The following is a 25,712-nucleotide window of genomic DNA, read 5'->3' as shown; positions in this document are numbered from 1 at the left end:
AACAGCCGCCCAGTGAGTGCCAAGTGAGTGAAACAGCCTGCTTGGAGCCTGCCTCTTTCCCAAACTGCTCATTATCCTGTTACCCCACCCAGCCCAAGTGCCCAAATACACTCCAGATGCAAAATAAAAAGCTCTACAACATTGGCTCTGAATATCCTGTTTATTGGGGTGGTGTCACTGGCAGGAGGCTCAGCAGAGCCATTCTGCCCCCTGCTTCCCAGTACTACCCCGTGCAACAACTGCCTCTCGTATAAATAAGTATCAAGATGGTCAGTAGAAAAGGAGAGCGTCTCCTCATCCCTGGAAGAAAGTGTGGGAGCTTCAGCTTAGGGAAGAGGTAGGTGCCTGTCCACCAGCCCAGCCTCAAGGGCCAGGAAGACCTGGCTATGCGTGCTGGAGGGGCCTTAGCCACACCCCCGGGTTCTATAGTCTTTGGTTTGAATCAGGCTGCAGGCCAGGGTCGTGGCTGGCAGCCCCACCCACCCTGCGCCTCTGACACACACCCAGTGCTTTTCCCTGCAGCCGCCCGGGATTGGATGGGGCCCTCCTGAGTGCAGCAGCTCTTGAGTCGCAGGGGGAGACCCACTTTCCCAGCCTCTGAACCTCCTTTCTGCCACTGCAGTTTGCTAGGAGAAAGGAGAGAGAAGCCTGGGGGTCAGGCAGGAGGTGGAAGTCCTGAGGCCAGATCTGGTGCACAGAGGAGTGAAGTACTGTCACAGTGCTGGCACAGATGTGGCGGTGGTTTGGGTCTGCAGGAGGTCAGCAGGGTCCTCTGAGGGGCATGGAGGATCCCACAGGACCACAGCAGGGCAGGATACCGCCCAGTGGTATCAGCCCTCAGGCTGCATCCAGTCCCATGGGGTTATGCCCTCTGAGCCTCTTGTCGCTCGGCACTGAAACGGCTCCCCGGTGAAGACGTGGACTGTCACTCTCCCTAGATGGTCCAGCAGCGCCTGCATCTGTTCACCAACGATGCCTGACCCGCTGAGGCGCCAGAGGTGAGCCCGACCCAGTCCCAGACCTCAGCCAGCTGGCAGCCTGGAGGCTGACAGGGAGGCAGGTTAGAAGTGATTCATGTGTCCACAGGCACCCTGTCATGCCACACCCTGTGACATCTGAACTGAATGCTCTCAGGGCAGCCCCTCAGAAGCCTTCCCAGCAGATCGGGGGATCCCGTTCTGGCTTTTCTGACTCACTGCCTCATCGTGTTCCTTCCAGGTCCCCATTGCCCCTGCATCATGATGGGGCCAGGTGCTACCTGATCTCCCAGGGCCCTTCAGACCTTTCCACGTTGGTCTCGTGTGGCACATGACACAATCTCTCCCGTCCCTGGAGGCCAGCTCCCCCATGGCCAACCTCAGGCCCCCCATGGCATCTCAGGGCTCCTCCAGCCAGACTGGCACCATCCAATTAAACCTGGCGGTGGCTGAGCAGCTCAGCTCTGTGCCAGCCCCTGCAGGAGGCAGATCATGTTGTCCAGGCCCCAGAGGTAGCCGTCCTCACGGTTGCCCTCAGCCCAGGGCAGCCTGTGGCTGAGCGTCTGGTGGTCGGGCAAGGCCACCGTCTTGCCGAAGTCAATCATCCAGACCTTGGCCAGGCCGGTGTGGTCGTGCACGAAGAGGAGGGAGCTGCCTACCACCTGCCGGGGGAGAGACGGGAGGTTAAAGAAGGAGCAGGCACTGGCCAAGGTCCCTTCCTGACAGGCAGCAGAGCCGGGTGGCTGACAGCATGAACCCTGGAGCCTGGCTACCTGATTCAGATCCTGGCTGTGCCACCTCCTGGCTGTGCAGCCTTGGGCAGGTGTCTTAACCTCTCTGTAGTTCTGCGTCCTCATATACAGAGTAAGAGTAATACAGTTAGTCCCCAGTCAGTGGTTTCATTTTCTTTGGTTTTAGTTAACTCTCAGTCAACTGTGATCCAAAAATATTAAATGGAAAATTCCAGAAATAAACAATGCATAAGTTTTAAGTTGCATACCGTCCTAAGTACTGTGATGAAATCTCGTGCCATCCTGCTCCATACCACCTGGGATGTGAATCATCCCTTTGTCCAGCGTGTCCGTGCTGTATCTGCCACCCACCCACGAGTCACCTAGGAGCCACCTTGGTTGTCAGACTAAGAAAACACAGTCTATAGTTCAGTACCATCCACAGTTCGTGGCATCTGCTGGGGGACTGGAAGAGATCATCTGAGGATAAGGGGTTGACTGTAGGATCATTTACCTCAGAGGTTGCTGGGCATGTTATATGTATGAATTAATCTACATTAAGTGCTTAAGACAGTGCTTGGTACATAGCAAATACACAGCAAATGTTCAGTGTGAGGCATGATCAAAATGCACTGCAGCCTTGACCTCCTGGACTCAAGCCCTCCTCCTGCCTCAGCCTCCTGAGTAGCTGAGGCTACAGGCATGCATCACCATGCCTTTGGCTTTTTTTCTTCTTTTTTTTTTTGAGACAGAGCCTTACTCTGTTGCCCAGGCTGGAGTGCAGTGGCACGATCTCAGCTCACTGCAACCTCCACCTGCTGGGTTCAAGTGATTTCCGGCTAATTTTTGTTGTTGTTGTTAAGATGGAGTCTTGCTCTGTCGCCCAGGCTGGAGTACAGTGGCGCAATCTCAGCTCACTGCAAGCTCCGCCTCCCGGGTTCACGCCATTCTCCTGCCTTAGCCTTCCGAGCAGCTGGGACTATAGGTGCCCACTACTAAGCCCGGCTAATTTTTTGTATGTTTTAGTAGAGACGGGGTTTCACCATGTCAGCCAGGATGGTCTCGATCTCCTGACCTTGTGATCCGCCCGCCTCAGCCTCCCAAAGTGTTGGGATTACAGGCGTGAGCCACTGCTCCTGGCAGCTTTTTTTTCTTTTTTTTTAAATATAAGGCCAGGCAGAGTGGCTCACGCCTGTAATCTCAGCACTTTGGGAGGCTGAGGAGGGCAGATCATGAGGTCAGGAGATTGAGACCATGCTAGTCAACCCGGTGAAACCCCGTCTCTACTAAAAATACAAAAATTAGCCGGGCATGGTCGCGGGCACCTGCAGTCCCAGCTACTCGGGAGGCTGAGGCAGGAGAATGGCATGAACCCAGGAGGTGGAGCTTGTAGTGGGCCAAGAGTGCACCACTGCACTCCAGCCTGGGTGACAGAGCGAGACTCTGTCTCAAAAAAAAAAAAAAAAAGAGAGACAAGGGACAAGGTCTCACTATATCGCCCAGGCTGGTCTCAAACTCCTGAGCTCAAGCAATCCTCCCGCCTCAACTTCCCAAAGTGCTGGAATTACAGGCATGAGCCACTGTGCCTGGCCTTTGCTAAGCCACAGTGCAAACTCAAATGCCTTCAGGATCCAGAATGAGTGAAGAGAGCCTGGCAGAGACTAAAGAATTGGATCGTGTGCTGGTCATGGTAGTGCACACTTGTACTTCCAGTGACACGTGGCCCAGGCAGGAGGATCACTTGAGCCCAGGAGATCGACACTATAGTGACCTATGATTGCGCCACTGCACTCCTGCCTGGGCAACACAGTGAGACCCTGACTCTGACCAAAAAAAAAATTTTAAAAACTAGAATTGGATAATGCCTTCACTTAGAAAGAGAGAGTGACTTCTCAGGCCTCGTGGACTGCTACTGATGACTGGTTTCCTCCTCTGTAGAATCAGGATGATGGTACCAGCCCCTACTCATCAGGTGCCTCCCAGTGGTTGGCACAGTCAGCTCTCAGTAGACGCTGTTTTTATTTTATTTTATTTATTTATTTTTGAGGCAGAATTTTGCTCATTGCCCAGGTTGGAGTGCAATGGCATGATCTCGGCGCAACCTCCACCTCCCGGGTTCAAGAGATTCTCCTGCCTCAGCCTCCCGAGTAGCTGGGATTACAGGCATGTGCCACCACACCTGGCTAATTTTGTATTTTTAGTAGAGACGGAGTTTCCCCATGTTAGTCAAGCTGGCCTCGAACTCCCAACCTCGCGTGATCTGCCTGCCTTGGCTTCCCAAAGTGCTGGGATTACAGGCATGAGCCCCTGCACCCAGCATTTTTTTTTTTTTTTTTTTTTTTTGAGACGGAGTCTCGCTCTGTCGCCCAGGCTGGAGTGCTGTGGCGCGATCTCGGCTCACTGCAAGCTCCGCCTCCCGGGTTCACGCCATTCTCCTGCCTCAGCCTCCCGAGTAGCTGGGACTACAGGCGCCCACAACCGCGCCCGGCTAATTTTTTGTATTTTTAGTAGCGACGGGGTTTCACCGTGGTCTCGATCTCCTGACCTTGTGATCCGCCCGCCTCGGCCTCCCAAAGTGCTGGGATTACAGGCGTGAGCCACCGCGCCCGGCTTTTTTTTTTTTAAATAGAGACAGGGTCTTGCTATGTTGCCCAGGCTGGTCTTGGCACTCCTGGGCTCCAGCAATCCTCCCACTTCAGCCTCCCAAAGTGCTGGTATTACAGGTGTGGGCCACCACACCCAGCCCCTTTTTATATCTTTTGACCTGTAACTCATCAATGGTTTCCCCTCCATGTACCTGGACCCCGACACCCCTATCTCCACCCACGGCAGCAAGGGCTCGCACCTCGTGGGTCTTGAAGAAGGGGGAGATCTCCAGAGCTTCACGAAGTTCTTCTAGGCGTGCCACGTACTTTTGCTGTGTGACAGGGAGGGTTCCTTGGTTAGCATGGGGACTTTGTGGGGCCTTGACCACCTTGAGCTCTGACCTCACCCCATTCCCCCAAAGGAGTAGGCAGGCTCTAGCCAGGATGGAATGCGGGAGCCATGGGGAAGACAGGGCGGAGAGTGAAGGCTTGGATTCATCAAGGTGGCATGGAGAAAAGTGCTGGATTCCATGAATCTCCACTCCCATCCAGAGGCGGAGTCTGTCTCCCGACCCCCTTCGATCCAGGCTGGGTCACATGACTTGCTGAACGGCAGAAATGATGGTGGCCATTCTGAGCCCAGGCAACAAGAGGCCTTGCATTTTTACTTGTTCTCTTGGCCCCCTGCCTCCACTGTGAGAACAAGCCCAGGCCATCCTGCTATCAAGAGACATGCGGCCAAGTCATGAGCCAACCGGCAGAGCTGGGACTAGGGCCACCCTGGACCAGCCAGCCTTGCCAAGCCACCAGCTGACCTCAGACAGAGCAAAGCCAGCCGGTATCAGTCCAGCCCCACCCAAAGCAGAAGACCACTGACTTTGGAGCAAGAATAAATAGAGGCTGTCTTAAGCTGCTACTTTCTGGGACACAGGTGGCCCACTCACCAGGATGATGTGGTCTCCATCCACGAAGTCTTCCAGCACCTTTGTCACCTGCTCCAGTGCCTGTGTCTTCTTGAAGTTGGTGTTGCAGGTCCCATCTGCCTTCTGTAGGGCAGGGTGTGGAGGGGCAGGGTCATGGCCTTTTCCTTCCCACGCCCAATACCCAGCAACCTCAAATACCTCCCAGGAGGCCAGGCACAGTGGCCAAGACCAGCCTGGGCAACATAGCAAGACCCCATCTCTATTTAAAAAAAAAAAAAAAAAAAGGCCTGGTATGGTAGTATGCACCTGTGGTCCCAGGTTTGGGATCATGCCTGTAATCCTAGCGCTTTGGGAGGCAGAGGCAGGAGGATCACTTGAGGTCAGGAGTTCACTACCAGCCTGGCCAACATGGTGAAACCCCGTCTCTACTAAAAATACAAAAAATTAGCCAAGTGTGGTGGCAGGCACCTGTAATCCCAGGTAGTCGGGAGGCTGAGACAGGAAAATCACTTGAACCCAGGAGGCAGAGGTTGCAGTGAGCAGAGACTGCACCACTACATTCCAGCCTGGGCGACAGAATAAGACTCCGTCTCAAGAAAGGCAACTTTCCAGGGCCACCCACCTGCCTGCACGCTTGCTGCCAGAGGAGGAAGCCAGCCTACCTGCCCAGCCCCAGCTCGACCCAGCCCCAGGTCACATGCCTGAGCCCAGTCCTTCCACACCCTTCCAACCTTGAACCTCCTGGTTGAACCCGTCTAGCAAAGTGGGCTTTGGAGCAGGGTGGAGCTGCCTTTGAATCGTGACTCTGCTCTTTTTTTTTTTTTTTTTTTTTGAGATGGAGTCTAACTCTGTCACCCAGGCTGGAGTACAGTGGTGAAATCTCACTGCAAGCTCTGCCTCCTGGGTTCACGCCATTCTCCTGTCTCAGCCTCCTGAGTAGCTGGGACCACAGGTGCCTGCCACCACACCCAGCTAATTTTTTTGTATTTTTAGGAGAGGCAGGGTTTCACCGTATTAGCCAGGATAGTCTCATCTCCTGACCTCGTGATCCGCCTGCCTCAGCCTTCCAAAGTGCTGGGATTACAGGCGTGAGCCACTGCGCCCGGCCGTGACTCTGCTCTTTTCTAGCTGGAGGGTCTTAAGTCATTTCACCTGCCTCAGCCTCAGTTTCCTCATCTGGAAAATGGGAATTGTGTTGGTGTCTACTTGCTAAGGCTGGTGTAAGGATTAGAGGAGACCAGGTGTGTAGGATGCACAGCACAGTGCCTGGCACATAGTTATTTGAGACTAATGAGACTAATGTTATCTGTTATGTTTGAGTGGGACTCAGAGAACCCACCTAAGTCATCTGCCACACTATGCCAGGTGCTATGTGGGCACTTGGCAATAGGGGGTAACAGGACAGATGCAGTCAGATGAGGGGGGAGACACTGATTAAGATGATCAGAAAGGAAGAAAATAATAATGAAAGAGTATAAGGAGCTATGAGGAGGTGAAGGGGGGACCCTGATCTAGTAGAATCGAAATCAGGGAGGGCTTCCCTGAGGAAGTAAAATTTGAAAGGAGACAGAAAAATGACTGAGAATCAACCAGACCAGGAAACACAGGCGGAAGAGACCAGGGTGTGGTGGCATGTACCTGTGTCCCAGCTACTCAGGAGGCTGAGGTGGGGGGATTGCTTGAGTTTAGGAGATTGAGGCTGCAGTGAGCTGTGATCACGCCACTGTACTCCAGCCTGGGTGACGACAGAGTGAGACCCTGTCTCAAAAATAAAATAAAATAAAATAAAATAGAGGGAAGAGCATTTCTGGTAAAGGGGTGCAGAGGTCTTGTGGCAGGAAAAAGCAAGCCTATTTCAAGTAAATGAAAGTGCTTCACTGTGCCTGAAGGTACATGAAAAGAGAGGAATGAGAGGCTGGGTGTGGTGGCTCACGCCTATAATCCCGGCACTTTGGGAGGCTAAGGCAGGCAGATCACTTGAGGCCAGGAGTTCAAGATCAGCCTGGTCAACATAGTGAAACCCCGTTTCTCTTACAAATACAAACAATAGGCTGGGTGCAGTGGTTCACGCCTGTAATCTCAGCCCTTTGGGAGGCCGAGGCGGGCGGATCACAAGGTTAGGAGTTCAAGACCAGCCTGGCCAATATGGTCAAACCCTGTCTCTACTAAAAATACAAAAATTAGCCAGGAGCAGTGGCGCACACCTGTAATCCCAGCTACTTGGGAGGCTGAGGCAGAAGAATTGTTTGAACCCAGGAGGTGGAGGTTTGCAGTGAGCTAAGATCATACCACTGCACTCTAGCCTGGGTGACAGAGCGAGACTCTGTCCCAAAAAACAAAAACAAAAACAAAAACAAAATTAGCCAGGCATGGTAGTGCATGCCAGTAATCACATTGAGTCAGGAAGCTGAGGGGGGAGAATCGCTTGAACCCAAGAGGTGGAGGTGAGTTGAGATTGTGCCATGGCATTTTAGCCTGGGTGAAAGATGAGACTCTTTCTCAAAAAAAAAAACAAAAAAAAGAATGAGAGAAAGAGACGAGGCTAGATTCTAGAGGGCCCTACAGGCTATGGAACTTTGCTTCAAGGTACTAGGGAGCCACAGAAGGGTTCTGAACAGGAGACTGGCATGGTCGGATCTGCAACAGGCATTCTCATACACTGCTGGTGGGATGTGCGGTGGCATAACACCAATAGCGGAAGTTTGGTCATCTCTAGCAAATTACCCATGCCTATAATCTTTGACCCAGGAGTCCAGCTTCTGGAAATCTACAGCTCAATCTGCATACTTGCAAAATGTCTTATGTACAAAGTGATTCTTTGAGGCCTGCTAATGGCAAAAAATGGAAACAACCCAGGTGTCTGTCTATAGGGGACCAGGCACAGTCACAAAAACAGTGCAGGCCAGGCACGGTGGCTCACGCCTGTAATCCCAGCACTTTGGGAGGCCGACGTGGGTGGATCACGAGGTCAGGAGATAGATACCATCCTGGCTAACATGGTGAAACCCTGTCTCTACTAAAAATACAAAAAATTAGCTGGGCGTGGTGGTGAGCACCTGTAGTCCCAGCTACTTGGGAGGCTGAGGCAGGAGAATGGTGTGAACCTGGGAGGCGGAGCTTGCAGTGAGCTGAGATCGCACCACTGCACTCCGGCCTGGGCGACAGAGCGAGACTCTGACTCAAAAAAAAAAAAACAGTGTTACATAGCTGTGGGGGGAAGAAAAACCGTAAGAAAGAGGAGGCTTTCTATGGAATGATGTGGAAAACTCTCCAGGATGTTACTATTAAGTGAAAATAGCCAAGTACCAGTCAGTATGTGTACCGAGGAACATTTTGGATCTACAATTCTGTTTACTTGCACTAACAGGAAGAAATACAAGAAACTGATAAAGTGGTTCCCCATGAGCAGGTAGAGGGGTAGAGGGACAGAATGGGAAGGACAGCAGCAGAGTTGGGAGAGAAATTCCTCCACATTTACCTTTTTATAATATTATTTTGACTTTTGAACTGTGTGACTAGCTATTCAAACCATTTTTTTTTTCTTCTAGAAACAGAGGCTCCCTATGTTGGCCAGCTTAGTCCTGAACTACTCCCGGCCTCAAGCAATCCTCCTGCCTTGGGTCTCCCAAAGTACTGGGATTACAGGCATGAGCCACCATGCCTGGCCTATTCAAACAATTATATTTAATTTGCCAAAGAAAAAGGAATGCAAGAAAGAAAAAGAGAAACCTTCCCCATAACTGGGGGAAAGGGATGCCTCCAGTTCTTGTGCTGCAGGGAGACCAGGGCTGGGATGCCCAGGGAGATCAAGGCAGGAGAAGATGGGGCTGGACTAGGACATGACCATGGAGAAGGAGAGGAGGAAAAGATGGACTCAGGAGATGCTCAGGCAGATGGATAAACAGAACATGGGCTCTGATGTGTGCAGGGGTAAGAAAGAGGCTGCCTTTCATCCCCCACCATCTCCTGCACTCTCTCCCAGCTTTGCTCAAGAAGCCCTGCCTGGGATCTGGCTATAGGCCTTCCCAGGACAGGACAGGCGGTTCCTGGTCCTCACCTTGATGCCCTCGATCCGGAAGCCCAGGGTGGAGGTGGAGCTCATGGTTTCCCTCCACTGCATGTAGCGGGGCTTGGTGACCGCACCCTGGGCATGCTCCTCAGGGGTAGGGGCCCCAGGGTCCACAGCCACCATCTTCTCATACATGTCCTTCCGGGGACGGGGACGTTCCCGTGCCTTCACTAGCTCCTCTTCCAGGTAGGTCCTGAGCACACAGAGGATGTGACAAAGGAAATTACGTAGAACAAACTGGAGGGCTTAACCTTCCTGATAATAAGACATAAAGCCACAGTGAGACACAAGAATGGGCAAATCAACACACGGAATACAACAGAGTCCACAGAGATACACACGTAGAGTTGTGCAGTTTATGACAAGGCACTGCAATTCAGTGGGGAAAGGGAAGTCTTTTCAATAAACAGTGCTGGGTCAACAGGATATCCATATGGAAAAAAGTGAACCTGATCCCTACCTCCCACACACACAAATATTAATTCTAGCTGGAACGTAGGTCTAAATGTGATAGCTAAAACAATAAAGCTTGTAGAAGAAAACACAATATTTGCATGATCTTGGAATAGGAAAAGATTTCTTAAACACAATGAAAAAAACCAACAAACTGGACTAAATTAAAGGTAGGGCCAGGTACAGTGGTTCACACTTATAATCCCAACACTTTGGGAGGCCAAGGCAGGAGGTTCATTTGAGCCCAGAAAGTCAAGATCAGCCTGGGCAACACAGCTAGACCCTGTGTGGTGTTAGTTACAATGTATATTGGTTTCCGTCCATGGTTCCTGGCTTGTAACTCCCATAGTCCTTGTTACAATCTTTTTTTTTTTTTTTGACGCCCAGCTACAGTGCAATGGCGATGATCTCGGTTCACTGCAACCTCCGCCTCCCAGGTTCAAGTGATTCTCCTGCTTCAGCCTCCCGAGTGGCTTGGACTACAGGTGCCCGCCACCACACCCAGGTAATTTTATTTTTAGTAGAGATGGGATTTCACAATGTTGGCCAGGCTGGTCTCGAACTCCCGACCTCGTGATCTGCCTGCCTCAGTCTTTCATTTACAAGTGTGAGCCTCTGCGCCCAGGCTTTTTTTTTTGAGACAGAGTCTTGCTCTGTCACCTAGGCTGGAGTACAGTGGCGTGAACTTGGCTCACTGCTACTTCCACCTCCTGGGTTCAAGTGATCCTCCCACCTCAGCCTCCCCAAGTAGCTGGGATTATAAGAGTGCACCACTACACCTGACAAATTTTTGTATTTTTTTAGTAGAGTCAGGGTTTCACCATGTTGTCCAGGCTTGTCTTTAATTCCTGGCCTCAAGTGATCTGTCTGCCTTGGCCTCCCAAGGTGCTGGGATTACAGGCATGAGCCACTGCGCCCCGCCACAGTCTTTTGTTATAGTTTTGGGTGTGTTAGATCTCAGGAGCTGGCCTCAAGAAACTGGAATCTCTCTGCCCTATTCCTGCCCTCCTTTCACCTGCCCCAAGGCAGGACTCTAATCTTTCCCCATCTTCCTGACTGTGGGCCTTAGGACCCTCCCCAGAGAGGATCCCACCCTATACCCTGGGGGAAGGAATGCTGGTGTCATAAAGCCTCCATAAAAACCCAAGGATTGGGCCGGGCATGGTGGCTCACAGTAATCCCAGCACTTTGGGAGGCCAAGGTGGGTGGATCACGAGGTCAGGAAGTCGATACTATCCTGGCTACAAGGTGAAACCCCATCTCTACTAAAAACACAAAAAAATGGTGGCGGGCACCTATAGTCCTAGCTACTGGGGAGGCTGAGGCAGGAGAATGGCGGGAACCCAGGAGGCGGAGCTTGCAGTGAGCGGAGCTTGCGCCACTGCACTCCAGCCTGGGCAATAGAGCGAGACTCCATCTCAAAAAAAAAAAAAAAAAGGCCGGGCGCGGTGGCTCAAGCCTGTAATCCCAGCACTTTGGGAGGCCGAGACGGGCGGATCATGAGGTCAGGAGATCGAGACCATCCCGGCTAACACGGTGAAACCCCGTCTCTACTAAAAAATACAAAAAACTAGCCGGGCGAAGTGGCGGGTGCCTGTAGTCCCAGCTACTCGGGAGGCTGAGGCAGGAGAATGGCGTGAACCCGAGAGGAGGAGGAGCTTGCAGTGAGCTGAGATCCGGCCACTGTACTCCAGCCTGGGTGACAGAGCAAGACTCCGTCTCAAAAAAAAAAAAAAAAAAAAACCTCCACACCCCTTTCCCCATACCTTGCTCTACACATCTCTTCATCTTTTGCAGTATCCTTTGTAGCAGCACCCAACCTTTTTGGCACCAGGGACTGGTTTTGTAGAAGACAATTTTTCCCATAGACTGTGAGGGGCATGGTTTCTGGATGAAACTGTTCTACCTCAGCTCATCGAGCATCAGTTAGATTCTCACAGGAGCATACAATCTAGATCCCTTGCAGGCACAGTTCACAACAGGGTTAGCCCTCCAGAGAATCTCCTGCCACAGCTGGTCTGACAGGAGGTGGAGTTCAGGCGGTAACGCTCACTGGCCTCCTACGGTGGGGCGGTGGGGCCCTGTTCCTAAGAGGTCATGGACAGGGACTGGGCCGCGGCCTAGGGGTTGGGGACCCCTGCATTATATTAAACCAGTAAAGGTAAGTAAGTGTTCCCCTGAGTTCTTTGAGCCACTCCAGCAAATTATTTGAACCCAAAGAGGAGGACATGGGAACTCCAACTTGGAGCCAATCAGTCAGAAGTTCCGAAGGCCTGGACTTATGACTGGTGTCTATAGCTGGGGGGCAGTCTTGGGGACTGAGTCCCCAACCTGTGGAATCTGACACTATTTCCAGGTAGATGGTGTGGGAATTGAATTGGAGGACATCCAGCTGGTGTCTGTTGCTTGGTGAGTGGGGTTAAAAAACCGACACATTTGGTCACAGAAGCCTTCTGTGCTGTCATTGTTGTGGCAGTGGTGTGAGAACGGAAAAGTAGGGTTTCAGAGCTTTTCTAAACAGCCTGTCTCTACAAAAAGTTGAAAATTAGGCCAGGCGCGGTGGCTCACGCCTGTAATCCCAGCTCTCAGGGAGGCAGAGGCAGGAGGATAGCTTGAGCCCAGGAGTTCGAGACCTGCCTGGGTAATATAGCGAGACCCCGTTCTCCACAAAAAGGACAAAAAAAAAAAAAAAAAGACAAAAAAAAAAAGTTGAAAATTAGCTAAGTGTGACAGTATGCACCTATAGTCCCAGCTACTCAGGGGGCAGAAGAAGGAGGATCACTTGAGTTCAGGAGTTCAAGACCGTCCTGGACAGTACAGGGAGACCATGTCTCTATAAAAAATAAAATATAGCCAAACCTGGTGGGACATACCTATAGTCCCAGCTACTCTGGAGGCTAAGGTGAGAGGACTGCCTGAGCCTAGGAGTTCAAGGCTACAGCGAGGTATGAGCATGCTACTGTACTTCAGCTGGGGCAACACAGCGAGACTCTGTCTCAAAAAATAATAATAATACAAATACTATTTTGTTTATCAAAATATGTTTATCAAAAGACTACTAAAAGAGTGAAATGGGAAATTTGAAGACTGTGTGTGTATCTGTGCGTGTGTGTATCTGTGTGTGTGTGTGTGTATATACAGCCTCCAAGAGCGTTGGGATTATAGGTGAGAGCCACTGAGCCCAGCTTGAGAAAGTAATTAGAGTTCACTTCTTGCAGACCAGACTCAGTGGCTCATGCCTATAATCCCAGCACTCTGGGAGGCCGAGGTGGGTGGATCATCTGAAGTCAGGAACTCCCGCCTCAGCCTCCGAAAGCACTAGGATTAAAGGTGTGAGCCACCGCGCCTGGCCAGTATTTTCAATAATGCCCACCCCCTGCCCTCCACCCCTGCGTCAGGGCTGCCCCAGCCCCACCTGCTGCCCATCTTGCAGTCCATAATGGAGGGGCCCTCGAAGTCAGCCAGGAGGTCTTCCATCTGGTTGAAGGTCTGGCCATCCTGCAGCACCATGCCATAGTAGGCAGGCACGAAAGGTCGCAGCGGGTCTTTCATCAGCTGCTCCAGGCTGCGCTGCTCACAGTGACAGAAACGTTTCAGAATCCGACCATCCTCTCCTGCCTGGAAGTTCCCTAAAGATGGTAGAATAAATGAGAGGATCAGGAACTGGATCAGGAAGAGAACCTCCCCGCAGCTCCCTGTTCAGGTCAGATCCTGGTCACCATTATCTTGCCCGACCCTCCTGCAATGCTCTTTCTCCCTGCAACTTTTTTTTTTAATGATTTTAAGATTTTATTTTATTTTTGAGATGGAGTCTTGCTCTGTTGCCCAGGCTGCAGTGCAGTGGTGTGATCTTGGCTCACTGCAAGCTCCGCCTCCCCGGTTTACTACATTCTTCTGCCTCAGCCTCCCAAGTAGCTAAGACTATAGGCGCCTGCCACCACACCCGGCTAATTTTTTTTGTATTTTTAGTAGAGACGGGGTTTCACCACGTTAGCCAGGATGGTCTCGATCTCCTGCCCTCGTGATCAACCCGCCTCAGCCTCCCAAAGTGCTGGGATTACAGGCGTGAGCCACCGTGCCTGGCCGATTTTATTTTATTGAAATGGAGTCCCACTCTGTTGCCCAGGCTGGAGTGCAGTGGTGCGATCTCAGCTCACTGCAACCTCCGTCTCCCGGGTTCAAGCAATTCTCTGGCCTCAGCCCCGCAAGTAGCTGGGATTACAGGCGCACACCACCAAGCCCACCTAATTTTTGTATTTTTAGTAGAGATGGGGTTTCACCTTGCTGGTCAGGCTGGTCTTGAACTCCTGACCTCAGGTGATCCACTCGCCTCGGCCTCCCAGAGTGCTGGGATTACAGGCGTGAGCCACTGCGCCCGGCCTGCAACTCTTTTTTTTTTTTTTTTTTTTTGAGACAGAGTCTTGCTCTGTCGCCCAGGCTGGGGTGCAGTGGCCGGATCTCAGCTCACTGCAAGCTCCGCCTCCCGGGTTTAGACCATTCTCCTGCCTCAGCCTCCCAAGTAGCTGGGACTACAGGCGCCCGCCACCTCGCCCGCCTAGTTTTTTGTATTTTTTAGTAGAGACGGGGTTTCACCGTGTTAGCCAGGATGGTCTCGATCTCCTGACCTCGTGATCCGCCCGTCTCGGCCTCCCAAAGTGCTGGGATTACAGGTTTGAGCCACCGCGCCCGGCCTCGGCCTGCAACTTTTAACAGTCTTGGCCAGGGGCCGGTAAGGAAAGGGTCAATTTTTGTTCTCTGTTGCTTAAACCAAGTCCTGTTCCCAGCACAGGATGTCCTCATGTGTTTTATAATTTTTGATTATACACATGTGATCATCTGTGATTGGAATCCTGTGAGATCTAAGTCCAGAGCATCACTCTCGAGTGGATTTGCTTTTGCTACTGCCTGTAGTCCCAAGGTGCTAACAACCAGGGCCTATTTAAGTTAATTTATAGATCAAGCATTTCCTGGACCATGCAGAGAGTATAGATTATAATAATTCTAACTTCTTCTTGTGGCAAGCTGTATTTTCAGATTATATTTTCTTTTTCTTTTTTTATTTGAGAGGATCTTACTCTGTCACCCAGGCTGAAATGCAGTGGTGCAATCATAGCTCAGTGAAGCCTCAAGCTCCTAGACTCAGGTGATCCACCTCAACCTCCAGAGTAGCTGGGAGTACAGATGTGCACCCCCAGCACACCCAGCTAATTTTTTTTTTTTTTTTTAATTGTAATGCCGGGTGAGGGGAGTGTTGCTATGTTGCCCAGGCTGGTCTCAAATTCCTGGCCTCGAATGATCCTCCCATCTCAGCCTCCCAAAGTGCTGTGATTATGTCCAGCCTGGATTACATTTTCCAAAGTTGGCTACGACAGTATCTCCTGATCTCAGTGGGTCTCAGACTCACTCCTGATCCTGCTCTTCTACAATTTTCCCATCAAGGAGTATACTCTTAATTGCTCTCCCAAACTGGGTGCAGTGGCTCATGCCTATAATTCCAACACTCTGGGAGGTTGAAGTGGGAGGATCCTTTGAGGTCAGGAGTTCAAAGCTACAATGAGCTATGATTGCACCACTGCACTCCAGCCTGGGCAACAGTGAGATCCTATGTCAAAATTAAATGAATACATAAAAAATATATTGCTCTCCCATTAAATATGGGAGGGTTTATGGCAGAAGTGCTACTGTATGACTTCTGTTGGCAGAGACACTTACCTTCAAGGCAGTGCTGAACTGTCTTGTTAGAAATCTGAGTACTCTGAGGCCACCATACTGTGAGGAAGCTCAAGTAGCCACATGGCAAAGCCACGTATAGGCTTTCCAGGTGGCAGCCTCATCTGAGACCCCAGCCGATAGCCAGCGTCAATCACCAGGCATGTAAGTGAATGAACCTCCAAAAGTTTTCAGCTTGTAGCCTCCAGGTGTCCGTAGCTGAGTTCCCAGATATTGTGGAGCATTGAAAAGCCATCCCTGCCATCCTGTCTGAATTGCTGACCCAAAACTTTTGAGGTTAATAAAATGGTTGTTTTAGTCTACTAAGTTTTTTTTTTTAACCATCACTAAGTTTTGGGGTTTTTGGGTTTTGTTTTTTAATTATTTTATTTTAGGCCGGGCGCGGTGGCTCAAGCCTGTAATCCCAGCACTTTGGGAGGCCGAGACGGGTGGATCATGAGGTCAGGAGATCGAGACCATCCTGGCTAACACGGTGAAACCCCGTCTCTACTAAAAAATACAAAAAAAAACTAGCCAGGTGAGGTGGCGGGCGCCTGTAGTCCCAGCTACTTGGGAGGCTGAGGCAGGAGAATGGCGTGGACCCGGGAGGCGGAGCTTGCAGTGAGCTGAGATCCGGCCACTGCACTCCAGCCTGGGAGACAGAGCGAGACTCCGTCTCAAAAAAAAAAAAAAAAAAATTATTTTATTTTATTTATTTTTTATTTTTTGAGACAGAGCCTTGCTCTGTCGCCCAGGCTGGAGTGCAGTGGTGCTATCTCCACTCACTGCAAGCTCCGCCTCCCGGGTTCATGCCATTCTCCTGCCTCAGCCTCCCGAGTAGCTGGGACTACAGGCACCTGCCACCACGCCCAGCTAATTTTTTGTATTTTTAGTAGAGATGGGGTTTCACCGTGTTAGCCAAGATGGTCTCAATCTCCTGACCTCATGATCCACCCGCCTCGGCCTCCCAAAGTGCTGGGATTACAGGCATGAGCCACCGCGCTCAGCCAGTCTTTTTTTTTTAATTGAAACGGGGTCTCACTATATTGCCCAGGTTGGTCTTGAACTCCTGGGCTCAAGCGATCCTCCTGTCTTGGCCTGCCAAAGTGCTGGGATTACAGACGTAAGCCACCATGCCCAGCCTCACTCTTTATATACATTTTGATTTTAACTCTTCAGTTAACCCTGCAAGGGACGTAACATTATCTCCACATTAACAGATGGGGCAGCTGAGGCCCAGTAAAGCAAAGTAACTTGCCCAAAGTCACCCATGAATACAGAGCAGAACTAGGGTTTGAGCCCAGGCCCATCTGTCCCCACAGTTGAAGCTTCCTCTCTCCATCAGAATAACAGGGAATAGCCCTCTGTTCCTGACATACAAAGGGCCAGGCCCAGGCCTAAGCACTGCCCATAACAGTCCCATAAGGCAGGGACTGTCACCAAGCCCATCACTAGGTGGGGGAACTAAACTACAGAGAACATCCCTTTCCCTGGCCCAGGAGACTCTGCCCAGCCCCGCCCACCACCGCCCCACTCACCAGCATGTCCGGAAAGCTGGACCCAGGGGTAGTGTTTTCGGAAGGAGACCACGAAGGGCGAATACTTCAGAACTGTCTTCAGCTTCTTCCAGGGTTTGCTCTGTAGCGGGCAGAGCAGGGCGGGGTCAGGGCCAAGGCCAGGGAAGGCAGGGGCTAGGGGTGCTGCCATGAGCAGGAACGAAGGGGGACCCGCAGTCTTTCCAGGGCTGGAGGCTTCCTGGGATCACTGTTCCCAGGCTTGTTGGGGTAAGTGAGGCCCACTTAGTTCATCTATCACAAGATCACCTAAAGCCCTCAGTAAAATATGGGAAATTCTTTGTCCATTTCTCCCTCTCTGTCATCACTTTCTTTGTCACTATGTCTCTCTGTCTTTCTCTTATGAGTAAGGATCTCATGAGTAAGAATAGAATAGGTTTTGTTGTGATAACGACCAACCCCTATATCTTCCACTGCACATACACAGTCCCAAATCTTTTTTTTTTTTTAATTGAGACAGGGTCTCACTCTGTCACCTAGTCTGGAGTATAGTGATGCGATCTTGGCTAACGGCAACCTCTGCCTCCCAGGCTCAAGTGATCCTCCTGCCTCACCCTCCCGAGTAGCTGGGACTACAGGTGCATGCCACCACACCTGGTTAATTTTTGTACTTTTAGTAGAGACAGGGATTCACCATGTTGCCCAAGCTACTCTCAAACTCCTGACCTCAAGCAATCTGCCTGCCTCAGTCTCCCAAAGTGTTGGGGTTACAGGTGTGAGCCATTATGTCGGGCCCAGTCCCAAATCTTGAAAGCCCCATCTCTGTCCCTAAACCAGGTCAGATCTTCTGGGGAAAACGATAGACGCAGGAGTTGATGGATGGAGATGGACCACAGAGAGAGACAGAAACAGACACAGATGACAGACAGAGAGACATGGACAGCGACAGAGACTGTGGCAGTCATGAGAGACGTTTACCACATAGCTCCAGCTACTAGTCCAGGGACTCCCCTGCCCTCCTGAACTGGGGATTGTTGTGCTTTTTTGTTTTGTTTTGTTTTCATTTTTAGAGACTGGGTGTCACTCTGTCACCCAGACTGCAGTACAATGGCGCCATCACAGCTCACTGTAACCTCCAACTCAAGCGATCCTCCCATCCCAGCCTCCTGAGTAGCCAGGACTACAGGCATGTACCACCAGGCCCGTCTATTTTACGACATCTTGCTATGTTGCCCAGGCTGGTCTTGATCTCCTGGCCTCATGCAATCCTCCTATCTTGGTCTCCAAAGTGCAGGGATTATAGGTGTGAGCCACCACACCTGGCCTTGCTTTGGCCAATAAACTGTGAGCAGGTGTGTCACTTTTGGGTAGGAGCCTTAAGAACCAGTTTATGACTCTCCACGTTTGTTCCCCTGTGGGTGAGGGAGTAAGAAGAGAAATGGAAGCTCCCTCAGCCTGGGCCCCTGAGTGAAGACAGCATGAAGTAGAGCCCCTGACCCACCACTGACCTGTGACTAATGTGTAATATAAACCAAAATAATCCTTTGCTGTTCTAAGTCACTAAGATTTGGGGGCTGTTTGTTACTACAGAAAATCCTGACCTACCCTGACTAATGCAGAAACAGGTATAGAATTGCTAAAAGAGAAAGAAATAGGCCTGGTGTGGTAGCTCATGCCTGTAATCCCAGCACTTTGGGAGGCTGAGGCAGGCAGATCACGTGAGGTCAGGAGTTTGAGACCTGCCTGGCCAACATGGTGAAACCCCATCTCTACTAAAAACACAAAAATTAGCCGGGTGTGGTGGTACACACCTGTAGTCCCAGCTACTTGGGAGGCTGAGGCACCAGAGTCGTTTGAACCCAGGAGGCGGAGGTTGCGGTGAGCCAAGAACACACCACTGCACTCCAGCCTGGGCAACAGAGCAAGACTGTCTCAAAAACAAAGAAACAAACAAACAAAGAAAAACAAATATAGGAAGACTAAAAGAGAAAGATACAAAGTAATGATAAAAAGAAAAAGATGAATAGAAGTAGAGAAAGAAAGAGACAGAGAACAAAGGAAACCACAGAAGCAGTGGGTACGGTGACTTACGCCTGTAAATCTCAACACTGGGAAACCAAGGTGGGAGGATCACTGAGCCCAGGAGATTGAGGCCAGCCTGGGCAACATAGTAAGACCCCGTCTCTGCAAAATATTTAAAAATTAGCCAGGCGTGGTGGCATGGACCTGTAGCCCCAACTTGGGAGGCTGAGGCGGGAGGATCACTTGAGCCCAGGAGGGCGAGGCTACAGTGAGCAGTGATTGTGCCACTGCACTCCAACCTGGGTGACAGAGCGAGACCCTGACTCAAAAAAATATGAAAGAAAGAAAACTAGAGAAGCAAACAGAAAACAGGGATTTTGTTGTATCATGCTGACTAAATTATAAGCTTTTTTTTTTTTTTTTTTTTTGAGACGGAGTTTCGCTCTGTCACCCGGGTTGGAGTGCAGTGGTGCGATCTCCGCTCACTGCAAGCTCTGCCACCTCCTGGGTTCATGCCATTCTCCTGCCTCAGCTTCCTGAGAAGCTGGGACTACAGACGCCTGCCACCACACCCGGCTAATTTTTTTTTGTATTTTTAGTATAGACGGGGTTTCACCATGTTTGCCAGGATGGTCTCAATCTCCTGACCTTGTGATCTGCCCGCCTCAGCCTCCCAAAGTGCTGGGATTACAGGCGTGAGCCACCGCGCCCGGCCACTATGAGCTTTTTGAGACGGGGTAGTGTCTGATTCATGAACATATATACACACACGGGAATACCTTCTGTGCTCCACAAGCACGTCAAGTCCCTTAGCAAGTACTGGGAGAGTAGGTCACCTCCAGAGAAGGAAGTTGTATGGCTCATCCCCCTCCTACCCCAGGATCAGGGGCGTGTTCATCTCTCCAGGCCCCTCAGAACCCAGCCACCTAGCAGACATCTCTGGGACAGTGGGAAGCTTGAGAGGGAGTCAGGGTGTTGGACTTCAGGGTTCAGGAAGGGCTAGTCCCTCCCCAATCCAGCTGCCAGCCCTGGGGAAAAGATGATTAATAAAGGTTCCTGTTTACTAAGTACCTGGAACATTCCAGGCACAATGACAAAGACTTAGTGTGCCACAACCTACTTAATTTCTAAAAACACAACCCCAGGGAGATTATGGTCTCAGTGTTACAGAGGAGGAAACAGAGGGTCTGAGAGGTGAAGCCACTTACCTAGCATCACCCCACACAGCGCTGGGGTTCTACCTCTGGTTGGATCCCAGTGCCTTGGAGCTTATCCCCTATACTCTTGCTGCACTACAAGCTCATGAGGGCAGAGACTGGGGTTGTCATGGTTATGATTATGTCCCCAGCACATGGCCTGGCACACAAAAGATGTTCCAGAAACATTCTTTGATGCTTGGACTGAAGGATGTTAGTCGAGACTTTTTTCATCGTAATTTTTTTTTTTTTTTTTTTTTTTGGAGACAGGATCTCACTCTGTTGCCCAGGCTGGAGTGCAGAGGTGTGATCGTGGCTCACTGCAACCTCTGCCTCCCAGGCTCAAGTGATCCTCCTGCTTTAGCCTCCCGACTAGCTGGAAAACAGGCATATACCACCACACCTGGCTAATTCTTTTTTCCTTTTAGTAGAGACGAGGTCTCACTATGTTGCCCAGGGTGGTCTCAAATTTCTGGGCTCAAGCAATCTTCCCACCTCAGCCTCCCCAAGTGCTGGGATTATAGGCATGAGCCTATAATCTACTCAAAATACAGAAATGAGCCAGGAGTGGTGGCGGGCGCCTGGTGTCTCAGCTACTCAGGAGGCTGAGGCAGGAGAATCACTTGAACCCAGGAAGCAAAGGCTGCAGTGAACCTGGCCCCTTAGTCATAAATTTAATATCTTCTCTCTGTTTTATGCTAGCTCTGGGCCAGGCACAGTGGCTCATGCTTGTAATCCCAGCACTTTGGGAGGCTGAAGTGAGCGGATCACCTCAGGTCAGGAGCTCAGAACCAGCCTGGCCAACATAGTGAAAACCTGTCTCTACTAAAAATACAAAAATTAGCCAGGTGTGGTGGCGTGCGCTTGTAGTCCCAGCTACTTGGGAAGCCGAGGCAGGAGAATCACTTGAATCTGGGAGGCCGAGGCTGCAGTGAGCCAAGATCTCGCCATTGCACTCCAGCCTGGGCAACAGAGTGAAACTCCGGTCCCTCACCACCACCCCCACAAAAAAAAGTTAGATCTGATGGCTTATCTGGGCTTTCTCAGACTTTTTTCACGATGGCCTCAGCTTATATGCCCTGTCCTCCAGGAAGCCCTCTCTGATACCCTATGTCTGGCCAGTGACCTCCTCTGGGCTCACACATCCTCCTGACCACTCTGAACTGTGACTGTCTGCTGATAGGTCTGTCTCTCATGGGCCTGGGAGCTCCATGAGTGTCTTGGTCACTGCTGTTTCCCCAGCAAAGTTAACATAGGACAAAACACATAGTAGGGGCTTAGGGAGTGATTTTTGTCTGAGTAGAAGAACAGGATAGCACACCTGTAATTCGAGCACTTTGGGAGGCCGAGGCAGGAGGATCGCTGGAGCCCAGGAGTTCAAGGCCAGCCTGGGCAAGAGAGCGAGACCCCGTCCCTAGCAAAAAAAAGAAAAAGAAAAGGAACACAATTAAAAAAAAAAAGGGGCGCCTGTAGTCCTAGCTACTCAGGAGGCTGAGGCAGGAGAATGGCGTGAACCCAGGAGGCGGAGCTTGCAGTGAGCCGAGATCGCGCCACTGCACTCCAGCCTGGGCAACAGCGTGAGACTCCGTCTCAAAAAAAAAAAAAAAAAAAAAAAAAGAAGGACAGCATGGTGAGAAGGAAGGAAGGAGGAAAGAGAGAAAGGAAGCTGAGCCTTTACGGTCAGATGGGATTTCAAAATTAAGGGAGAAGGAAGCAAGAGTATGCTGGGCAGTGGGAACGGCTTGAGCAATGCATGGAGGCAGGATGACAGCAGGGTGTTCAAGGAACAGCGTGTACTCAGGCCTAGTTACAGCAGAGGGGGTCAGGAGGAGGGAAGGAAGCCGATTCTGGGAAGGCGCCTGGAGACCGGAGGTTCTGAATGCAGCACTGAGCCCCTGACTGCTCTCAGAGAGGGCACCTGAGCAGACAGAGCTGGGCCATAGAGGCAGATTCTGGCAGGATGAGAAAAAAACTGAAGATAGGGAGCCCTGGGAGGGAGACAAGTTAGGAACAGATCCACACACTGCAGAGTTTAAATGACGGGTTTGAAACTCAGTCAGAACTGAGTTAGAATCCTGGCTCTGACTTGATGTGGCCAACCCTAAGCAAAAAGAATCTCACCTCTCTATGCCTCAGCTTCCCCATCTGTTTTTTCTGAGACCGAGTCTTGCTCTGTCACCCACCACCCTGTTGGAGGGCAGTGGTGCAATCTCGGCTACTGCAACCTCCGCCTCCCACATTCAAGCGATTCTCCTGCCTCAGCCTCTGAGTAGCTGGGATTACAGGTGCCCACCATCACATACCTGGCTAATTTTTGTATTTTAGTAGAGACAGGGTTTACCATGTTGGCCAGGCTGGTCTTGAACTCCTGACCTTAGATGATCCCCCTGCCTCGGCCTCCCAAAGTGCTGGGATTACAGGTTTGGGCCACTGAGCCTGGCCCCCATCTGTTGAATGGAGACAATCTCACTGCTATCGTAAGGATTCAAAGTTAACACATATAAAGCCCTTAATTAAGACAGATGCTATTTTGAGATAAAAAATGACAGGAAAAAAGTTTAACAACAAAAAAGACCAAAAAAGAAAAAAAAAAAAAAAGGAAGAAGAAGAAAAAACTTAAAACAGTGCCTGGTGTACAGTAAGGATTAGAATCCAATCTGCATTTCCCAAGGTGCGTATCCTTGGACAAGTGACTTGACCTCTCTGTGCCTCAGTTTCCTCATCCGTAAAATGGGATAATAATAGTATCTACCTCAGCCAGGCACAGTGGCTCATGCCGGTAATTCCAGCACTTCGGGAGGCCAGGGCAGGTGGATAACTTGAGGTCAGGAGTTTTGAGGCCAGCCTGGCCAACATGATGAAATCCCGTCTCTACTCAAAATACAGAAATGAGCCAGGAGTGATGGCGGGTGCCTGGTGTCTCAGCTACTCAGGAGGCTGAGGCAGGAGAATCACTTGAACCTGGGAAGCAAAGGCTGCAGTGAGCCGGGATCACACCACTGCACTCCAGCCTGGGCAACAGAGGGAGACTGTCTCAGATTAAAAAAAAAAAAAAAAGCATCTACCTCATTAGCACTGCTGTGAGGAGTGAGTTAATAAAAGCACAACACTTAGCACAGGGCTAAACATGAGTGAGTGCTAGTTGTTGTTGTTATTATTATTATTATTATTATTCACCCACTTCCAGCCCAGCTGTTCTGAGATGCCAAGGAAGTGAGAGGGCAGGCAGAGAGAAAAAAGCAATGGGGCCCAGGAGTGTCAGCCTCTGCGCACGGGCACAGGCAGGTTAAGGCAGGTCTGTCTCTCACAGCTAGGGCCACATGTGTGAACACGTCCCCAAGGAAGGCATGTGGGGTGAGGGGGGCTCAGAGCAGACTCCAGCCAGGGGCCCCAGAGCAATGAGAGGCCTCAGCAGACAAGCTGGCAAGCTGATGGACTCCCGACTCCGCTCCCAGCCCCACGTGAGGCTCTCCAGTTTTACGCCGGCCTCTGCTCTGTCCCGCCCTCCCTCAACCTGCCCGGCCAGCCCTCCTGATTCACCAGGGGAGAGCCACACCCAAGCTGGGGGTGAGGGTGGACGAAGTAAACAAGAGTGTGCAGGGGGCTCCTTGCGGACCTAGGGTCACAGGGGACACCAGGTGAGCTCCCGGCTAGGCCAAGGATCGTTTGGCGTTTGGACTTCACACAGCCCTTTTGCTAATCTGATGAAAGCTGGGGGAATCGCTTTGCTCCCTAGAAAAATGTACATACAAATGGGCTAAGGGGTGGTGAAGGTCTGTGACCCTTTAAGGCAGCCACAGGCCCCAGATTAAGAAATGTGGGGTAGAAAGTGCACCCTGCCTGTCTCCCTATTCCAGTGTTCTTCAGATTCCAGAGGATGGGACAGATGTCAGACCCTCACTGCAACAATGTATGTGAACACGCACAGCAGTCTCCTTAGTCCTACAATTTCAGGGGCTCCTGGGCCCCATGAAGTCGGTCAGTGGCCCTCCATTGTAGACCCCCAGGAGTGGAGACAGTGCAGGCAGAGGAAAGGCGAGAATGAAGAGGGGGTGCCTGTAGTGAATTAGTAACCTGGCTGTCAGAGAGAGGAGGTCAGTGGATGGAAGAGGTTCCTGGAGATGAAATTGCTGGTGGGCAACTAAGAGTAAATGGGTAGAGAACTTCCTAAGCAAAGGCAGGAGAATAAGGAGTTTTGGGGGATGTGGCTCAAAAGGGCAGGATGGGTCCCACTCACCCCAGACCTGTCCTCAGGATCGCTGGCACCTCCGCCCCCGGCCACCACGTCATCCTCAGACTCGTCGAAAGAAGAGGCAGAGGAGAAGCCGCCACTGCCCCCCTCAACCCGGGAGGGGGGTCCCACTGATTGGGCCTCAGGCTCTGGGGTCTCAGGGGTGATGATGAGGCGGGGCACAGGGCACAGAGGGCTACACTTCAGGTCAGAGTACAGGTGAGTCACCAATTCCCCAGGTTCTGGTTCCTCTAATGGGCCATCCTCAGGCTCTCCCAAGAGGCAGTCTGTCCCAGGTGCTGTCTGGGAACCATCAGTGCTAGGCTGTGTCCAGGAGCCATCAGTATCCTGTTGTGTTTGGAAACCACCAGTGCCAGGCTGTTTCCTGGCTGTTTCAGTATCCTGTTTTTTCTGGGAGCCATCAGTGTACGGCTCTGTCCAGGGACCTTCAATATCCTGTTGTGTCCTGGAGCCATCAGTGTACAATTCTTTCCAGGAGCCATCAGCACTTGGCTCTTTTGAGGGACAGGCTCCTTCTGGGTGAGTCTGGAGGTTGGAACTGTTCTGGTGGGTCCAGAGGTTATCAGCCCAGGACTTGACCCTCTCTGGCTGAGTCTGTGACCCATGTGTTTCCAGCTCTGTCCAGGGCCTATCAACCCCTGGCTGTGTCCAGGGGCTGGCCTCCTCGGGCTGAAACTGGAGGTCGGACCTGCGCGGATCAGTCCAAAGGCCATCTGTCCCGGCCTCCGTCCAAGGACAGGTCGTCTCCAGCTCTGACCAGCTCCTTTCTGGATGCGTCCGGAGGCTGGACCTGTCTGGCTCCGTCTTTTGCTTGGGCCTCTCGGTCTCTACTCCAAGGCCAGCTGCCGAGGGCTCAGTCTGTCCGTCTGTCCAGAATTCTGTCTGCGAACTCTCTGTCCCGGGCGCAGGCCCGAGGCCGGCCCTCTCAGGCTCGCTGTGGAGGCTGGACCCCTCAGTCCGGGCCCAGGGCCCGCCCCCCTCCGGCCGCCCCGCCGGGGCCCCTGCGCCGGGCCCAGGTCGCTGCTGTCCCGGCTGCCGCCGCCGCCCTCCTCGCGGCGCCTCTAGTCCCATGCGGGCCGCCACGGGCAGCGCCCCAGCCTCCGCCTCGCTCAGGCTCCCACGGCACGGGCAGCGCCTCATACCCGCTCCTTCGGTTCGGGCTTCGGCCGACCCGGCCACTCCTATCCCTTTAAATCCTGCGAGGGGTGTGGCTGGGGAGCCCCGACTCTCGGGTTCCGGCCCGCGGAGCTCCAGCCCGCCCCGCTGCGCAAGGGTTAACCG

The 25,712-nt window shown here is 51.7% G+C and overlaps 1 protein-coding gene across 2 annotated transcripts; it reads right to left on the bottom strand.

Moving 5' to 3' along the window:
* Positions 1-146: 146 nt before the first annotated feature.
* LOC105495333 (inositol-trisphosphate 3-kinase C) lies at positions 147-25,692 on the bottom strand. 2 transcript variants are annotated; one of them, XM_011764721.2, is made up of 7 exons: positions 24,417-25,692; positions 16,986-17,085; positions 13,154-13,367; positions 9,274-9,478; positions 5,238-5,339; positions 4,554-4,625; positions 147-1,639 (listed from the first exon to the last, which is right to left on the bottom strand). In XM_011764721.2, exons 1-7 carry the CDS (start codon positions 25,569-25,571, stop codon positions 1,436-1,438), a joined length of 2,052 nt encoding a protein of 683 aa, XP_011763023.2. In that variant the 5' UTR covers positions 25,572-25,692; the 3' UTR covers positions 147-1,435. The 2 variants fall into 2 exon arrangements, with proteins under 2 accessions (XP_011763023.2, XP_011763024.2); XM_011764722.2 differs by lacking the exon at positions 4,554-4,625.
* Positions 25,693-25,712: the final 20 nt, after the last annotated feature.

Source organism: Macaca nemestrina, chromosome 20 (genome assembly GCF_043159975.1).
Source record: "Macaca nemestrina isolate mMacNem1 chromosome 20, mMacNem.hap1, whole genome shotgun sequence".
Taxonomy (NCBI): Eukaryota; Metazoa; Chordata; class Mammalia; order Primates; family Cercopithecidae; genus Macaca; species Macaca nemestrina.
This window is presented reverse-complemented; position numbering and strand designations above follow the sequence as displayed.